The sequence below is a fragment of the Notothenia coriiceps genome, unplaced genomic scaffold, assembly GCF_000735185.1.
Source record: "Notothenia coriiceps isolate Sejong01 unplaced genomic scaffold, NC01 NC01_scaffold00007395, whole genome shotgun sequence".
In the NCBI taxonomy this organism is placed as follows: Eukaryota; Metazoa; Chordata; class Actinopteri; order Perciformes; family Nototheniidae; genus Notothenia; species Notothenia coriiceps.
The window spans coordinates 1-15,249 of record NW_011340096.1 but is presented as its reverse complement, the minus strand read 5'-3'; the positions used below and the strand labels follow the sequence as shown (position 1 = coordinate 15,249).

Sequence of the window (15,249 nt, the reverse complement as noted above, 5' to 3'; positions counted from 1 at the left end):
CACATCTTACCTAAAATTAAACATTGACAATTCATGTTAAGCTTCTTTTATTGAGGTGACGGCTTGGCTTTGCCTTGATTCACACAGTAATGGTCATTTACAGTGAAAGTATTACAAAACAAAATCGAGCTGACTTACACAAAGAAAAAATCCTACATTTCAGTGTGATCACCAACAACTGTAACGATCGTTTGTTGTACTCGTTGCAGAAGAATTCGGTTGATGGTGCAGAGAAGTGGAACTACTCACTTTATCATCTGTTTTCAAACATGAAATCATTGTTGACAGGGTATCTGCAGATTCATAGAAAGTATGAACAATTCTTAAGGCCTTTTTGAGAATTAAAGTGTTAAATGAACTCAGAATGGAAATAGATGCAAATAATTTGAACCCCAGTTTAACTTTATGTCCCTTTTACAAAAAAATAATTATTCTGATGTTACTGATAAGTTTAACTTCAGGATGCATTAAACAGCACTCAAAACACATGGAGTGAAATCAGCAGATACCAAGTCCGAGCTAACAATATCCTTCTGACCCCTCTACTGGCCATATTATCTTTATCCCTTTTATTCAAGCCATTGCCTCCATTATAAGAATGCAGTATGGACGGTTCAGGTTCAGTTCAGCACAGATTCAATGTGCTTGTAATTTACAAACACCTGATATCTGGAAAAAGAGGGGTCATTCTGAACCACATCCAGGTTTTTATCTCCATTTACTTTACTTGCACTACAATACGTTTGATAGTTGGCATCAGTGCACATATTCGTTTTCAGAGTTCTTATTGAACAGTTTTATGTTGTATCTTGGTGGGCAACCTACAAATGCACGAACATCTACAGTAACCTCCCATCAGTTTCACATACACACGCTCCAGGGACCACGCATGGATTAACTAGCTATGCACTAACTATGCTGAATGCTTATAGTCTATTTACCAATGAATACAGTGAGATGTGTATATACATTCATATAATACAATAGTCGACTCCTTCCTAATAGGCAACAAAGCATATTTGACCCAAGTTTGTTGGCTTACGCCCAATATGAACTTCAAGTGGTGATTGTCCATTTAACAAAAAAATACAAACTATTCTTCCGTCAATCACAAACCAGCAGTTTCACTCTGTTCTCTCACTTTTCAGTATCATTCATTTCATTACAGCGTTCTTAAAAATATAGCCTGTTCATGCCAGTTTTGGCCAAATCTATACATTTTCATACAGTATTAGCAAGACTTGTCTTTACAGTATTAGCAGTTTTTACATCCTTTCAATGTACAGTTTTCACACAGTTCTGCCCATCTGTAACGGAAGAACCAAGTGTTGAGCTTTGGAGGTGTAAAAGTGCTACAGAGATCAAGTACTGTACTTTCTTTTTCCTGAGCATTCTAGAGAGCTACCATGAGTGAGTTTACTTTCAGTGCTAAGCAGCCTACAATGAAAACATCCAAGAAGGTCATCACTGTAGTGTCCGCTCATACATTGCGAGTCAGAGGATTCACATTCAAAGCACTCCCTTTAACTGTTTTTTTATAAACAATAGGAATATAAAAGTCGCTAAACACGTTGTTCATATATAGTCACGTATACACTCATTAAATCCTACTTGATGCAAATTAAATATCATAGCTGAAAGAAGCTCGTATTATTTCATGTTACTGCAAAGTGCTGTCATGCTCTACAAATGCATAGCTGATATGTTACAAATGTTTAGCTTTTTCCCACAATAGGGTTTTTCTGTCAAGGAGAGCGGCGGTGAGTGATGATAGCCTGAAGCTTTGGTTGCACCACGTATCGAATGAAATGTTATCTTGCAAGAGAAGAAAGATTCCATAAGAGATTTCAACTTTCCACTGAACGCAGCTAAACAAGCACCAGCAGCAATAACAGCGTGTTCGACTACTGTTCTACAGCACTGTGCAAAGATATTAAAGCAGTATGAGAAGTTAGCATTTACACTTTTGTGGTCCTCTGTACATGTTATTGTGTGTGTGCATGTGTGCTTATCAGTATGCTTCTCCATATGGACACAGGGAGCAGCTGTTTCCTGAAAGATGCTTCTGATTGGGGATGAAAGGATTGTAAAAAGACTGATTCTTTTTTTAGACTGTTGTTAGAGATTTCTGCCGAGTCAAACTCTCTGTAGCACCGAGCTATTGGTTGCTAGGACATAATATAAGCAACCAGAAGCAAGACAGAAGGAATGATATCTTGATTTATGTTTAGTCTGTCCCTGGTGAGCCTCACCTCAACCTTTGAATTGTTTCTGAACCAGACCAATATCCTGTTAGCTCTCACACCTAGAGGAGTATCATATCATCACGTTCTCATTTCCGAAGCCCCATAGTTGAGAATGTGTTTTAGCATACTGTAATCGGCAAAGCTGCTATCTACTGACACTATGGCAAATCTGTACCACTTACATGTGCCATTCTGTATAGGTAATGCACTGTTATAGGCTGCAATACAACAAGTATAAGCATATATACCTCTTACAATCTTAATATGCATCATCTCTAAGCTCCATGCCAGTGTGTTTGTCTCTTCGGTTTGTTGTTATGAACATCAGTTTTGTTACAGTGATCTGGACTATTTTTGTCACTAGTTATTAGATGTGTTCACTGCTCAAACCCAAGAGAGATTATAAACAATAAGGTCAAAAAATGGCTCCTTTAAAGATTGTCATCAAAAGGTTTATCTTGGATGGCAATACAGTTAGACATTGGTAGCTTCAATTAGTCTAAATGGCTCAGGAAATCCATAAAAGGGCTAGAAAACATTTAACTGATGTCCCAACTGTAACTAAAGATCCCCTAAAATCCTGATCCCACAGTGTCTAATCTGAACCCAATCTGAATAAACTATTATGCTAATCCAGATTAAACTTGCTTTGATGAGGCACTTCAGTATTTCACCCTGCAATACAGTGTGAGACTTGTTGACTACTCACGCAACATGGGGCTTGTTGTGAACTTTTAACCCTTACCAAAATATGTACTATATGGAGCACCAGCTGTCTGATCCAACTCAAAGGACTCAAAACAAAAATATAAGAAAATAGAACAAAGGAATTAGAAAAAACTGAAAACAGGTAACTGTGGTTGTTGTAAGTGCTATTTCCCTCCTCCCAACCCCTATTCAAACCCCACCCCTATAATCCAAAAAGTCCTGTGTTTTTAGTCGCTCCTGAACTCTTCTTCAATTTGCGGGAGGTTCTTTTTTTCTCTCCTCAGGGTCTCGGTCAGCGGCCTGGAGCTGCTGGGGGAATCCAGGTTCTTGGGTTCATTGGTGCTGTAGCTGCCCTTCTGCTGATAGGCATATACATAGATGCTGTACATGCCTCCGAAGAGCAGCAGCAGCGCCAGGATGATAATGACTGAAGGATAAAAATAGCACAGTCAGAGTTAATTTGCAACTCAATGAGAAAAGAGGTGCTTCTTGAAATACTAATGAGGAACAGGCACTGTTTGACTGAAAACTGAACGTGTAATCTATAACATCCTAGTCAGGTTTTTAGTCCAAACGGACACAGGGAATATTTACTGCGATTTAATCTTGCAAATTATTTTTCTGCAACATATTTGATGCCACTCTGTATTTAGTTATTTCCTTCACTTCACATCCAGAATGAAAACAAAAGCAAGAGCAGAAGTATTAAAAAATGAATCCTAGATGATCATTGACTTTGACTAGGTTTTCAGCCGTTTTGCAGTTTTATGTTCCCCTGTATTTGCTTTGGTTTCCTGTCACACTCCAAAGACATGTGGGTCAGCTGGGGACATTAAACTGCCTGTAGGTGTGTTTTTTTTTGTCAGTCAGTGTGTCCACTGTGTAATGGACTGTTGAGATGTCTTGAAGCCTTTGTGCCCATATCCGCTGGTCTCGGGCCAGCAGATATGCCGGCCCTTGGGTGTTCATAACTCCAATAAATCAGAATCAGATACAGAACAGTGTTTACTCTAAACTAGGTTTTCACTACAATGAGGTGGATATAGTTGAAGTGAAGGAAAAACACATTTCTTAACTATTGTTATGACAGCATTTCATCATGAGCAATATTGCTTTATCAACTCCTTTTTAAAAAAGGGTGACAATTCTCACTCATAACCATTTTACCCTTAGCATTATATCAAACAGAGTTGTCTGATTCATAAATAACCCTCTCAAGACGTGACATGGATACAATATGTTATCCTATTCATTTCTAATGACCAGTGTTCATGTCACGTGATCGCAAACTTTCCCAGCGAGAAAAAAAAACATGACGAGCGGCCGATGAATTTTTTGTGGAAAATCCTCAATTGTAGGATAGTTTGGCCATTAAAATGCTTTTTGATTACATTTCTAGCGAGAAGTTTATAATGTACTTTTAGAATCTACTATTCTATTATTCTCCATTCTACTATGGATCCTATAGGATCCACAGTTTGATAGATATTAGGAAAATTATTTGAGCTCCATGTTTTTTTCTACAAAATATTGTATTCATGTCATGTCTTGAGAAGATTATTTGTGGATTTACTACGTTTTGCCCTGTCGACCAACGTAGCTATTACACGTTTTTCTGTGAGATTTGGTTGCAACCGATAACCAGCAGGAACCATTGTTTGGATGATTGAAAAGCACACTAATTCCATGCCCTTCATTAGCATAATACATCTGAATGTGAATGATCTATTAAAGTGAAGCCTCTATCAATGATGAGCAGTAAACTGGGCCCATGCAGACTAAATATAGCTGATCCGGTAAAGGTCTCAGACAGGGATGGAGCAGGGACTCTGTGCTGCAGTTTAATCCTGAGGCTCCAGCCTGTCCTGCTCATCGGGGAGAAGGGCTCTAATTTTGTCCGTCATCTTTAATACTTTTTTGCAAAACACTCGTCTGCTCTCAACTCTCCTCTTGTAATAAATAAGGTGCAGGGATATCATGGGGATTATAGAGTGGAAGAGATTTATTAAATATTGATGTTTTCCAGAAATCCATAGGTTTACAGAGAAAAACACATTTGTTATTCCAGCATCGGTTTCATGTCTTTCATATGTTATTTCTTAAATGATCACATATCCTTTCATATCAAAATGATGAATTACACCATAATCAATTAATAAAATATCATTAAGAAAATCTGTACTGCACAGCTTCAATTATATCCCAATATGTTTTTATTATGTCAAAAATATATATTTTATTTTATTCGATGGCCTGTTGCCTTTACATAATTGATCTAACACTATTGCAATACTATTTTGGCCATTGATTTTATTGTGATCAGGGAATTAAGGCTTTATGTATTAGTAATGTTGTATACTCATTGTAAATAGTCTATGGACTTTATGTAGCATTATGCAAATGTGATCTAAGCATGTATAGACATTAAAGGAACCTGTCTTTACGGATAATAGTTCACATATCTTTTGCAAAGACAAATAGGTCTATTCTAGTTGAATTAAATGTATTAATATACTCTAGAAGATTAAATAACATAATCTGGACCTTGACTGAGCCAAATATAATCATTACATTACATGTTACTTGTTAGATGCTTTTATCCAAAGCGACTTACTAAATAATCTCTTCTATTAATATATTAGAAATGTCTTGCTGTTTATTTTTCAATAAAGTATGATTTTTGGATTTTGTCCCACTTGCAATACATTTGAGACTGCAGTCAGATTAAAAACCAAAAGCCCACATTGGACCCTGACAACTGGGCTCAATTAAGGATAAGAGGATTTTAGGAAAAAAGGAAAGATAATTGAAAACGGCTGATTTGAGAGATGTAGGACCTGCCTTCCAAATTAACTGAATGAAGTGCAACATTTTAATTTACTGGCCTTTGTTTATTCAGTAATTCAGAAACAAGCAGATATGCAGTATTTATGTAAATAGGGAAACGTCTCATCAGAGAAAAAAAATGTAATCTTACCTGTTATCCAAAACAGGCCCAGGTCATCATGGATGTAAATATATTCTGAAAGGAAGAGGTAATAAGTGGATGAACATCAAATAATATTTGTTTTGTACTGATGTATTATGGGACATAGAAACTCACCTATGGTGGTAAACCAGGGGTCAACCTCCCATGGTACATAACCCAGGATAGGAGGGAAGGCGCCACAGTTGGACTCAGATACGTAGCCTTGCGTTGTTACGGGAGGATCGGTTTCATTTGGACGGAAGAAGGCCTTTAAGGGCGCGTAGACGTTGTATCTCACCCCAGATATGCAGCCTATGAAGCCTGGAGAATTATGCCTCTGGATCTCATAGTCAATGTCACCAACCTCTGAAAGGCGCAAACCAAATTTGTTTTGTGTGTTATACGTGTTTGTCTATTTATTGACCTAGAACCTCTGATTTGTTGTGTTGGAACCCCCTAAGTACGAGATTCTACATCTTAACGTTTCTTTCTGGGATAATACATTTCTGCAAAACAATAAACATGTGGCTACTTGTTCTCATCAATATATATTTTAGACATTTACCCATCACTCTGCCCATGAACATGGACTTTGGAGAGTCAAACCTGGAATCCTCCACTAAGGTTATCTTTTCCACTATGGGCTCCATGTAATCCACCTGTGGACAGATCAAAAAACAAAAAGATTCTGTGACCTTTAGAGACAGCTAAGTCGTTTCTAGTCTTTAGGCTAAGCTAAGCTAAAGGTGAACAGCAGTCTATGATTCCTCTAGACATGACACCTTATTTCATTAAAAAATAACATAAGCCCAGGCCAGAGTTTACACAGTTAGAGCAGTGGCAGTATTGACCTGTGTTTTGATGGTTCTGTTGTGTCTGGTTATGTTGACGTAGTGGGGGTATCCGTCTGCCAGGTTACGGTGAGTCAGCTGGTACTTGTGTGTTATGAGCCCCAGCTTATACCTCAGATCTACACTACCTAAAGGGAGAAAGGAAGCAAAATATCAACATAATATAATTTCCTGTTAAATAACTACTTTACAGCAACTTTTGTGAGCATTAGAGTTTCTAGTCAATGTTATAAATCAGATTTTTTACATGTGCAATTCTACCTTATAAATTCCAGCTTAGCACATTACTTCAAATCGTTTTTGAGTTGCTCCTACCATCAGTTTTGAGGATTATAGCAATGTAGTCTTGGACGAAGGAGCTGATGTAGAGCAACACAGCTGGCTTGTGAACGGTGCTGAAACTGAACTCAATGTCATCTGCTGTGTCATTGTAGCCGAGGCTGAAGTTGTCGTAGTGCGGGTCGATCCAGTTGGCCCACGCTGCTTCGTCTGTTATAGGCTTCTTTCGTATGTTGTATTTCAGCCACGAGCCAATCTCAAAGCTGGCTCCAATGTCTTAAAAAAGATCATTGCAAAATTAAATATCTGTTGAATCATTTTGCTGCAGATTATATCAGTTACTATGTTATGTGTCAGGGCTCTGGAGAAACATGAATGAACTCACCTTTATGGCAGTAGAAACCATCAAAAGCTGTGTTGTTACAGTCACAGGTGTAGGAAGCATAGCCCTCTATACACTGGCCACAGTTTCTGCATGGTATGGTTGCATTGAGACACTCTCCAGTACAGTTCCGCCTTATACCCTGTTCTTCATTTACTTTCCCCTCTAGATCAAGAGTAACCCCGTTCATTCGCAGCCCTCGAAGACACCCCAAGAACGGTCTCAGGGTGCGGTTAGCAGCACCTAATACAAAGAAAACTTGTATCAGTTATTCTTATTTACTCAAATTCAGAGTGAACATTACATTCAATTTATGTCATGACACATTTTGAAGTTCACCTCAGGCAACCTACCTACTACAACAGGATGTGTGAACTTCATGGTGACGAAAGTCTGACCTGGAAAACGCTTGACAGCCCAGGGCTGATAATCAACCTTGATTCGGGCCAGCTTCACATTAAGCTCAGCCTGAACAAAGTGCCACTCATTGTCATTGAGTGGAACAGGGGAGTTTAGTGTCACATTTACAATGCCATCGCCAACCATAAAAATAAATGCAAGGTTATGGGTGGCTGGGAGAGAAAAAGACAGAAAGAAAATGTTTTAATAAAATATAGAGATTAATCAATAAATAAGATGAGGAGAATAGAGGATATGCACTGACGGGCTGAGCAGTAAAAGCATTATCAAAACATCATATTGCAACCTGGCTTATGGTAGCAGGGTAAACTGGGAGAATTATAGTAAAAATAACACATATCTACTTCAATTAAATGCAGTTGGACATGTCAATGATCTTTACAACTTACCAATGAACCCATAGGTTCTACAGCAATGATATGTCTAACTTTCTTGTTGCTCTTGCTACAGCAGTTTTAACCATGTTCAAAATTGCTCTACTGTTGGGAAATTAAGTAACTAAAATCATCTGGCCATTTTTTGTCTATTTAGGATGTGTTTTGTTAGGATTTGATGAAGCTCAACACTTAACTCAGTGACTTTCGCCTACGTTGACCTCATTTGCATACCCTCTATAGCTCCAGTAACAGATGATTCAACTCACTATTCAGCTCTAGTCGTATAAAGTTTCGAAGTTGGTCATCAGAATTCTCCAAGAAGACGCCGTGGTCACGATAGGTTTTGAAGTGGAAGGAGATGTCACAACTGGAGCCAGGCCTGAAGGTTGGGAAGGTTATGTATGTGGGCTTGGTGAAGGATATGGTGTTCCAGATGTTTCCTTTGGAAAACATTCAAATATGTATTAAAATAAACAACTCTAAAAACTTTAATAGTACTGAACATCACTGTTTGAGCAAACCCCATAAAATGCAAACTCACTGTCGCCATGGCAGCGAAGAGGCCCAACAGTGTATTGTGCTTCTGAGCCAGTCCTGTTGGTGTCCCCGATCACCACCTTCCTCACTGGCAGATGGTCTCTCCAGTCCAAGTAGCCCTTATCCGAGTACCTGTAAAGACACAGTGTGGATGTAAAGACTAGCTTGTCACTGTCGCAGATACAAGTTAAGCCTGCACAATGTGTCCTTCTCTCACCATTGTCTATAGTCAGCATCACAGTTGCATTGAAACTTGGGATCGGTGCAGGTTTGGTTGATAGCGCAGCCACACTTTTGGACCTCTCTGAATGTTCCACCCCAGTAATAGTGACTCACATTGTCACGACCAATCCAATACCCAAAAGGTCTTCCATCTATTTTGAAATAGAAAAGTTGTGTTAGCTTACTATTTCCTTTTTCTTCATGTGCAAACTACCAAATGGACTAATCCAACTTGCTGGGAGTGTTGAGGAGACGGGACTTGTAGCAGGAGTAGTCGATCCACTGCTCGCAGTACTCTGAGGTGTTTGCTAGAGCAGATACTTCATCCCAGGAGGCGTTCCAGTAGTTGACATTTCCGATATACGGCCGGTCTATTGAACTCCCAGTCACCTTGGTACCATCCACACGGTCATTTAGAATCACTGTCCAAGCTTTATATGCTGTAAGGAGGCATGACAGATATAGGTTGTGGTGATTACATTTGAAAGGAGAAAGATGGAGGGAATATTAATGTAAGAAAAATGAAAAGAATGTAAAGCAATTGAATGTGAACAGAAAGGTGGGGGAAAGAAAATGAATACTTTTACAACACATTCTGAGATAACTGCTGAACCAATCTTGTTTCATAAAATCGTCTAATTTCCAATTAAATGGCAATACTTTTTTGCACATATTTACATTACAAGTACTCAGTTTTGTCACTTCTGCTATAGAAATACATTTTAACAATGTGTTGAATTAAAGAAAGTATAGAAATACAACCACAAAAAGCGATGATAACAGGTGATAAGAATAAACCATTTAAAGGAAAGAAGGTTGGTTTCCTGTAATATTCTTGGTTTTGCTGTTCCATAAATCTATTTCCCTAAAACAATTAACTTCATTTTTTATTTTTCTCTTCTCTCTTTTTCTCAACCTATAGATGATTCTTTCCATGTGTTTGGTCCCTCTGTCTTTGGACTGTTTCCAGTTGCTGATATATGGTGGTTTAATGTCCAGCCAATTTAGTGTGATTTTTAATTTTTTGAGGCTATTATAATATGATATTTATCTCCTTATATTCATCATAATGGATGGTTGTAACGTCTTCTGCGACATTGTCCTTAACTGCCCCCAACGTTTTTTAACACCAAACAGAAATTAAAAAGAAATCCCATGATATAACATTACGTATTTCTCATTACAGGAACATGATAACCTGACATTTTCACAACAACCAGAGGATTCGGCACTGGACATAGCGCTGATGGAGCTGTATTTTATTAAGTGACAGTAATAACTTACACTTCATTTTGCAGTACACTTCAAGTGGTTTCAGAGGTCCACTGAGATCAGGATCGATGGTGTAGTTTCCAGACCAATACTTGCCACTGAGTCTGTAGGCCTCGCATGACTCTTTATAAACAGCTGTTGTTCGAGAAGTGAGATGATCAATTTGTTATTATTAGGAAGAAATATGGAAGGGGCCAAGTGTAATCAACTGTAAAGCAATATTTATTACAGTGGAAAGATTGCCAGCCAGCACTTACACATGTGACACACTTCTCCTTTGTAGCCAGTGTTCTCACACACACAGATAAAGTCATCCCAGGACTGGATGCATCTGCCTTCATGTTCGCATGGATTTGGATTACATCTGTAAACCAAAGATATGATTATACTCTGTATTTTGGTGTTACAGAAGTGAATCCAACACACTTACATCATACATTCTCTATTTTTTTTGTTGATTATTTCTATTTTAAGAGACTTTGGTTGAGGTTTTATGACATGAAACTTTAGGTGACCTAAGCATACCTGCCTTTATGACTTTTAAATAAAATAAAGGCATAGACCAGAAATTTGCAAAAATCTAATATTGTGCATCCCGGCCTGCTATTAATAAAACGATATCGTTCTTTTATGCTAGGTATTTTAAATGGAAGAAGAAGAATATATCTTACCTGTCAGCTATGCCACAAGTTCCCAACAATAGCTCAGCATAGCGCCCCCACTGCCGTTGCAGAATAATGTCGATATCAAGCTGTTCATTGTCTATAAAGATGTGCTGCATGCAACCATGGAAGCGGTTCAGCTTGGTCTCACACTTCCTTATTGTGTTATTAGTTTTGGGACAGCCTGAGCACAGGAAAACACATTCAAGAATTGGATGGTAAAGATTTGTACGTTTATTTTGATCCAACATGATCCACTCACCTCCAAAGAAATAGCGGTCTCCTGTTCGGATTGTGAAAGGGTTGGTGATCTTTAGTGGAGAGCCCTCCTCTTCATCAATTGTCAAGGTCAGTAGGTTGTCTCTGGCTGCCAAATCCACTGTATGCCAGTAACCATCATTTAGCCTGTAACCTAGAAATTAGAGATTGCCTTTCATGCTATGTTTCTACAATCAGATTCAGTACAGAGATCACATGCATACTCATTCAAAACCCACCCGCAGCAAACTGGAGTTTCTTTTTGCCCGGTTGGAATATAGTGACGTTGATCTGTCCCTCGCTCAGGCCTAGCTCAAGGGCACCCAGGTCATCAGCAAATTGTGTGAACATAAGCAACCCAGTGTAGTCCCATGAGCGGAACTTAAACTTTACAAACAAACGAGGCCTTCTGAAATAGCCTGGCACCTGCAGGTAGTTATTGGGCCCGGCAAAGGTCATCGGTTTGAGCAGAATGTCCCTGCAGGCATAATGCATCTTTTTCTAAGGGGGAGAAAAAAGAGATCTGACCTCAGTTACATTTAAAACATTTCCACTGACAAAGTAATGTTGTTTCACTACAATTAATGGTGATCTCCATGTTTTGTATACCTTTCGAGGGATGCGGATTTCAGGTTCTTCTCTCTTGGCCATGTAGATGATGTTAATGCCATTGATGAAGACGTTTTCCAGGCAGCCCAGGAAATTGGGTGTAGTGGGCAAATGAGGTAAATTTTGCTCTATGACACCTCCGACATATAACTAGGAGAGAGGATAGAAAATCAATAATGTATTACTCTTTCTTGAGGCACATAGTCATCATCATGAACCATTAAAATGAATGTAAATGCCAAAAGTAAGACCTAAAGAAGCGCTGTTATGGTTTTGGAGGTTTTCTCTTGTGTTGATATGAGGTACCTGCGTATCCAGATCCAGGGTTGTAAACTCTCCTTTACAGATGGCTGTGACTGTGTGACTGTCCACTGTGAAGTTGACCTGTCGACCTACGCGCTTGATGGTAACATAGTGCCAGTGTAGATTGTCAAGCAGGCTGCCAGCAGTCAGTGTTGTTCGACCATCGACTTTATGTATTATACTGCTTCCTAAAAACCAAATGGCAAGGACAGGGGGAGGTCAATAAAGAAACCTATGCTCAAGGTATTATTATAGAACTTTTTTAGCGGATGTCATTGTCTCATAAGCCAATATTTTTTCCGCTCATAAGGTCTCTTTCAAGAAAGTACTGGAGCTGTACCTAGGCTGATGTGCAGGTAAAGACGGCCTCTCTTCAGCTCCAAGGTGAGGAGGTCTCCTTGAATCCCCTCACTGTGTAACAGTAGACCATCCTGCTCCAGAGTCTTGAAGTTTATGGCAATGTGGTCGTTTTGTGTGCGGTACCTCTTTTCTGGGTACATGTACACCACTGAGTCATCGCCGTTGTACTGTAGCACATAGGAATCTGCAGACAAAATATCCCAATATTACTAAAGAGGATGGGATGTGTATACTGTATAGTCTTGTGTAGCACTTTTTAAGGGTTAAAGGATTGTCTGAATAAATGCTACATGGCACTTTTCCTGGAGCTCATCAGATGTGTTTGCATGGATGTTCCAGAGTAATACTGAGCGTAGTCATTTATTAACTAGTAACATATTGTGGTGTATTTGGCACTTACATTTTGTGGCATAATACTTAATACGATTAAGAACTTGGATTTCAAAATGTCCCTGGATGTGAATCAGAGAAAGTAAATCCCTGGGTAGAGAACATCAGTCATGTTTTACCATAAGGGCAGCCGTACAGCTCCAGCCTCACGCCGATCTTCCCTCCGTTCTCGGTGTTCCACGCCTGAGGCAGCAGACGAATGTGTTTAGCAGTAAATGCGTAATGGAAGACATTTCTCCTCAACTGATAATAATTCCAGTTTGCAGGCATCGTCTGCAAACAGAAGAGAGCGGGACACAAGGGAGAGAGTTATTGAGTTACTGCAATGGTGTTCACGCCTTATTAAGGGGCTGGAGACGAACTGATGATGAGATTAGCTTTGTCATTGTTGAGAGAGATACTATGCTGTGCTGTCTTTGTTTCTGCAAGGGACAATAAATACAAAAACACCCATTGAAATCGGCTGTTTAGATTACATCTGTCTCGTTAATCCTCTCCTCATCCCTGTTACAGCCCTCACCCCACCCTAATTATTCTGGCTCAGAGACACCTACAGAGTTTCCTCCCTCCATGATGTAGGGGGTCCAGGAGTCCGGTCGGTCTCCATAGAGCAGCGTGTACTTGGTGATCCAGTCATATGAGTTGAAGGTCCCCTGGGTGGCGATGGCCACTAGTCTGTACTTCCTGCCCAGGTTTACCTGCAGCCATGGCTGCCTGTCCCTGGGGGAGGGGGACCAGCCACTGCTGCCTGAGGGGGGGGAAGAAGAGCTTTTTATCTGGAGGCAGTGTACTAAATATGATACAGCTGTCTTTTTCCCAAGACTAATACAAGCCAATAGGGAGACGGCACAAACGTCATTAGAAACATAATCAGACTACATTATTGTTGATTTAAAATGTTTTAATCTCATATCAGGACTACAGCAATATTTTTGGCTAGTCTACATTAATTGAAAGCTGAGTTGAACTACTTAAAAAAACTAAAATGTTGACAATTTTCATTTACTAATACTTTATTGGAATAGTTATGGTTTTCCTTGACTTATGAGTGTAAAATGCAAATACTTTTAGTTAACTTAATATTGACAAAATAATACAGGATAATGTTAATTATACCCTATAAAATAACAAGGGCCTTTGACACAGGGCGAAGACTAAGAAAAATAAAAACATTTGGACAAGACTTGTGACTTTGCAGATAACACAAAGCTAATGTATGACTACTTGTATCAAATGAATAATATTGAGGGCTATATATATATCTGTAAGCAGAGTTTCCAACTAAAATCCCACACATTCACTATAATTGGTGCCTCAACTGCTATTATGTAATGTGAGGTCAATATTCTTTGCTAAAGTGAAAGTATATACATACATAAAGCAAATAGTAGATTATCTATATGTTCACAACCCACAGGGAGTTTAATAAGTCTCTATTGGTAGCATACAGATGCTCGATTGTTGGAATACTCTTTTCTCACCTTTGGCACTCTAACTTTTTAAAGCGCAGGTGTGACTAATAACATTAATGTGCCTTGACATGTGAATGGACCATAGCTGTTATTTATGCTAATAGCTACACTTGTGCTTTTCCTGCTGTGATAGGTCAAAACATCTGCAATTAGAAAGGTGTGTGAGGTTAATGGTGTGAATCTATGGATTCATTTAAACGACTTACCATATAATTTGGCAAAATTGGCAGAGTAAAGAAAGTTATATCTGGAGGAGGCCAGGAAGGAAGAGGCATAGAGTCCGGAGATCAGTGGATCAACACATTCTCCTGCAGTGACAATAAGAAAGACGTCAAGGTCAGAAGTTATTGCAAGATATTTGTCATAATGCAGCATTCACACATTGCTTTCAAAATGATATAGTTCTGGGCAACAAAGGCTGGCACAGCCGCACAGCTCGATGAGAGAAGAGCATTTTAAGTTTCATTAGAGGGGTCCCTCAGGGCTCTGTTCTTGGTCCCCTCCTCTTCTCCTTGTACACAAACTCGCTCGGGTCTGTCATTAGCCCGCATGGTTTTTCATACCACTGCTACGCTGACGACACCCAACTAATTCTGTCCTTTCCCCGCTCAGAGTCCCAGGTCGTCGCACGCATCTCTGCTTGCCTAGCAGACATCTCTCGGTGGATGTCTGCTCATCACCTCAAGCTCAACCTTGACAAGACTGAACTGCTTTTCCTTCCGGGAAAAGATTGTCCCACTCTTGACCTAACAATCAACATCGGCACCTCTGTTGTTTCCCCGACTCAGACTGCAAGGAATCTGGGTGTGATCCTAGATAACAAACTGTCCTTCACTGCAAACATTGCTGCTACAACCCGCTGCTGCAGATACACGCTTTACAACATCAGGAGGATACGTCCCCAGCTGACCCAGAAATCAGCGCAGGTTCTGG

At 39.4% G+C, this 15,249-nt stretch overlaps 1 protein-coding gene across 1 annotated transcript; it reads right to left on the bottom strand.

The window, feature by feature from the left end:
- Nucleotides 1-30: 30 nt before the first annotated feature.
- Nucleotides 31-14,624, bottom strand: cntnap1 (contactin associated protein 1; the record flags this gene model as incomplete). The annotated part of the gene is made up of 23 exons (XM_010769535.1): nt 31-3,381; nt 5,932-5,976; nt 6,058-6,288; nt 6,488-6,581; nt 6,774-6,901; nt 7,089-7,328; nt 7,438-7,677; nt 7,788-8,006; nt 8,498-8,671; nt 8,773-8,900; nt 8,986-9,142; nt 9,227-9,430; nt 10,275-10,397; nt 10,520-10,626; nt 10,934-11,108; nt 11,187-11,336; nt 11,422-11,683; nt 11,792-11,941; nt 12,098-12,282; nt 12,435-12,638; nt 12,964-13,117; nt 13,399-13,592; nt 14,523-14,624. Coding segments are annotated over 23 exons (3,866 nt in total), but the record flags the coding sequence as incomplete, so codon positions are not given.
- Between the last annotated feature and the right edge of the window lie 625 nt (nt 14,625-15,249).